This window comes from Grammomys surdaster, unplaced genomic scaffold (genome assembly GCF_004785775.1).
Source record: "Grammomys surdaster isolate TR1022 unplaced genomic scaffold, NIH_TR_1.0 132562, whole genome shotgun sequence".
Lineage (NCBI taxonomy): Eukaryota > Metazoa > Chordata > Mammalia > Rodentia > Muridae > Grammomys > Grammomys surdaster.
The window spans coordinates 1-3,944 of NW_021622144.1; the positions used below are offsets into that span (position 1 = coordinate 1).

The following is a 3,944-nucleotide window of genomic DNA, read 5'->3' on the forward strand; positions in this document are numbered from 1 at the left end:
AAGCAACTTGGCCAGTTTTCACACGGGGAGACAAAGATGGGGTCATGTAGGTGGGGGTGAGGTCAGCATGAAGGGGACTGGAGAAGAAAGCATATTATAGAGAGCAGGAGACAGAACTGAGGGAAGGGGATCACATGACAGAGGCCCACTCAGTCCTTGAGCAAAGACAAGACACAAAGACATGAGATTGTAGATAAAACAGGGGCCAGAAGCATCCTGCCAGGAACAGGGGTCCATGGAGAGAGCTTCAGGCTCATGCATCTCTCTCCTTACAAAAGGCAAAATATTCTTCCTAGGATACTATACTCAGATCTCCACACATAAAAAGATTATTTTCAAGCCTCAAACTGAGGGTCTGGTAGCTCAGTTTGCAGACCAGAGGGTGGGACCTCAGCCCTCCGGCCACCATTGTAATGTCATAGGCATGTGTGTGGCTGCCTCTCTGAGGTGGTCTCACCTTCAGCAGAGGGAAAGGGGTCAGAAGGCTGGCATCAAGCTCTTCGACATAGAGAAGAAGTTCCAGCAGGTGGATGTCCACCCTGGTCAGTCTGTTGCCTACAAGGTAGTCTTGTCCGTGGCTCTTCAACACCTGAAATATAGGACACTGAATATGAACACATAGTGTTGGGCTGGGGCCCTCACTCTCCCCAAGCCTCTCAAGGCAACACTCTGCCTTTGCTTGACAGGAATAGAACTACAGACACTCTCTAGGCCTATGATGCAAGAGGGGGCATGAGAAGTCAGCTCTGTGACCTCTTTAAAGGCCTGGTGACCTTTCTCAGTCACTGCCACATTCCTAGAGCCCTCTCATACCATCTTCCTTACATATATTTTCCACATGTGATAAGCACTTAGCCCCTGACACAATAAGGTTCTCCCCCTTGTATGAAAATGATGGAGCACTGAAGTTTCAGGACCATCCTTTCTCTGTCTTCTCTGTTTAGTCTTTCATGGACAAGAGCTTCACATTCAGGCCAGCACCATTCACCCCAGAGAGCATCCAGCATCTGCCTTTCTCTTCTGTCTGCCTTCCTCATGTCTCTGAACTCTGCACTACAGCATTGGCTCTGACTCCTGCCTTCACTGGTCATGATTGACATGCTGGAGTGTACACGGTGAATGGAGTTGGACTCTGCCAGTAACTTTGACCTGATGAATGTGGGACCGATGGAGATATGAGTGGACAGATGAACATGGGTGATAAAAGTTAACACCATAGGGTGCTAATCTTAATCCTGCTGGCATCTATGTTTTTTTAAAAATATTTATTTAATATTTATCTCAACATTTCTAGTTGTGTGAAGCTTGAAGAATAACATTGTCTTGGTTGCAGTCGTATGGCATTTACATACATATGAGAATCACAGATACCCAAAAGGAAAAGAACATACTATATCATGAGCTACAAATAAATAACCACTAAAATGCGGGGCGGTGGTGGCACACACCTTTAATCCCAGCACTTGGGAGGCAGAGGCAGACAGATTTCTGAGTTCGAGGCCAGCCTGGTTTACAGAGTGACTTCCAGGACAGACTGGGCTATAAAGACAAACCCTGTCTTGAAAAAACAAAAACAAAAACAAAAAACAAAAAACAGAAAACAGAAAACAGAAAACAGAAAACAAAAAACAAAAAACAAAAAGCAAAAAACAAAACAAAAATCCACTAAAGCCTCTGTGGTCCCCTTATCATACTGTACATATATACAGAGGAAAACGGCGATCACTACCATAATCGAAAACAAGCAGAAGCCAGGTGTGGTGGTGTGCACATTTAATCCTAGGACTCAAAAGGCAGAGGCAGGTGGATGTCTGTGAGCTTGAGGCCAGTCTATAGAGAGATTCTGATGTAAGAAAACAAAAAAGAAAAAAGGAAAGAAAGAAAGAAAAAAAGAAAGGAAGGAAGGAAGGAAGAAAGGAAGGAAGGAGGAAAGGAAGAAAAGAGAAATAAGACCAAAAAATTACAAAAGAAGAAAGCATCAAGTGTTCTTCAGTCCATGGCTCACTGTGTACATGGAGTTGATGAATCTCAGAGAGACGATTTCAGCCATGATGGCTGGACAGTGTGTCCTATGAGACAGCCTCATGACTGTCAGCACCACAGGCTTCAGGGGACTGTGTGGGGGCCGATGGCTCCTAAAGCCCTCCCTGCTTCCACAGAGCAGAGGCAGCAGTGAGTGAACTTTCAGTGATGAATGAAAAATAAGGTGATTCTTTATGAAATGGGTTTTCAATTCAGGTTCTGTTGGAACTTGGTCCAAGGATGAAGTCATGTGAGGAGATCTCTGACTGCTTGTGGGAAAAACTCTAAGAAACCAAGACAGGAGTCTTGTGACCTCAGCTCCTTCAAAACCATGGAATTATTCGTGGATTATGCTTTCCTGCCCCTCTCAGCCTTAGTGGATAGGAGTGAGTTTGACTCAGATTATTCATTACAACTGGCTATTATTATCTATTATACGCCTATATGAAATAACATGATTTTGTCATTTGCAACTTGGCCAGCACATGTGGCTGGCTCTAATGATTGTGTAATTTGCTCATATGCCTCATCGTAACCCTCAGATTAAAAATTGTCTGATGCTCTGAATAAAGTGATCTATTTCAGGAGACTTTAGTTCACTTCATGTAAGAACTCCATTTTCTTAGGTCTCCCCTCCTCTAGAGTAGAATTCAAGGTCTCTTGGGAACTTGGAAGATGCCCTTATCCTCTAGGATCATAGTTTGGGCTGTTATCTTCTACTGGGCAGAAGTTGAGTACTTCTGAAGTTTTCTCGGTTTGCCTCCAAACAGAAGCCCTGACTGTGAGAGGTACTACATGTGACTTGACCTTCATTTGCTGAGTGGGCATGGCTTCTGTCTTAAGATGAGACCCCAGTCTTATCCTGCAGATCAGCTTTCTTAACATCTCTTCATCGACCTTCTCCTCTCCACCCTCCATCACTGTCCTTGTTCAGATAGTCCCCCTCTGTCTCTGAAGTGCTGTCATATTCTCCTGACAGGCAGCTGCTCTCTGGCCTCCTGTGTAACTCGACAGAATGTTTTCCCCTTCTGTGGTTTTCTGCAGTTTTCTCTGGAAGGGAAGCCCATTGTATTCTGTAGGATCTAGGTCCCTCTCTGGGGTGGCTCAGCCTTCCACAGGCCCAGTGCTGGTTGTGGCCATGGACCCTGGTCAATACTGGATGCTAGGCTGGTGTGAGCACACAGGGCTCCTTCCCAGGCCATTTTACACAGTGCCCTGTGGGGCGGGGAGCTGCACATCAGGCTCCTGGAAGTGAAGGGCAGAGTTGCAGCAGCCTTTGTCTCCAGCCTCTGCCTTTCTCTTGTCCCTGAAAGGACTTCAAAGATCCTACTTACCTTTTCAAAGGCAGGCAAGTAGCGGTTTTTGGTCCTGTCTTTTGCCAAAGAAGTCTTGGCTTCTATTTGGTCAGGGGGAGTTAGTATCAGATGCATGATCATTTCAGTCAGATCTACAATACCTTCTGTGTACATGTCAATCCTAAAAGACAAAATTATCCAACTTGTCAAGAGTTTTCAATGCTTCCCTATTGAACATTTTAATCTGAAAACCTGAAAAATTTACACTGAAAGGTGGTTGCAAAATTGTTTGCCTCTAGGGGGTCATTGTCTCTTACAGTTAACAGATCTATTGACTTCCCCCTTGAACATCTTGTTGGTCCTGATACACTTTTACAATCATTTTAAAGGTCATCTCTCATACATTATATCTATACAACTGTTTCCCCTCCTCCCGCTACTCCTCCCTCTACTCCTTCCAGTTAAAAAAAAATTGTTACACACATATGGCTGAACCCAAGCACCAAGAATCACTGACCCCTCCGGATTTGCAGTCATGAGATACTTGGTGGGATCTCAGAAGATAACCAGCAGCTCTACAATGGGCATTCTCTCTCTCTCTCTCTCTCTCTCTCTCTCTCTCTCTCT

General features: G+C 44.8%; 1 protein-coding gene across 2 annotated transcripts in view; it reads right to left on the minus strand.

Annotated features, from left to right (window-relative positions):
* Positions 1-277: 277 nt before the first annotated feature.
* LOC114615680 (glutathione S-transferase A2-like) overlaps positions 278-3,944 on the minus strand; it is a 10,771-nt gene continuing 7,104 nt past the window's right edge. For both annotated transcript variants that reach the window (XM_028761345.1, XM_028761346.1), the window contains exons 5-6: positions 3,357-3,498; positions 278-589 (exon numbers count right to left, since the gene is read on the minus strand). In XM_028761345.1, coding sequence (XP_028617178.1) covers positions 293-589; positions 3,357-3,498 — 439 coding nt within the window. In that variant the 3' untranslated portion in view covers positions 278-292. The remainder of the gene's footprint in view (positions 590-3,356; positions 3,499-3,944) is intronic.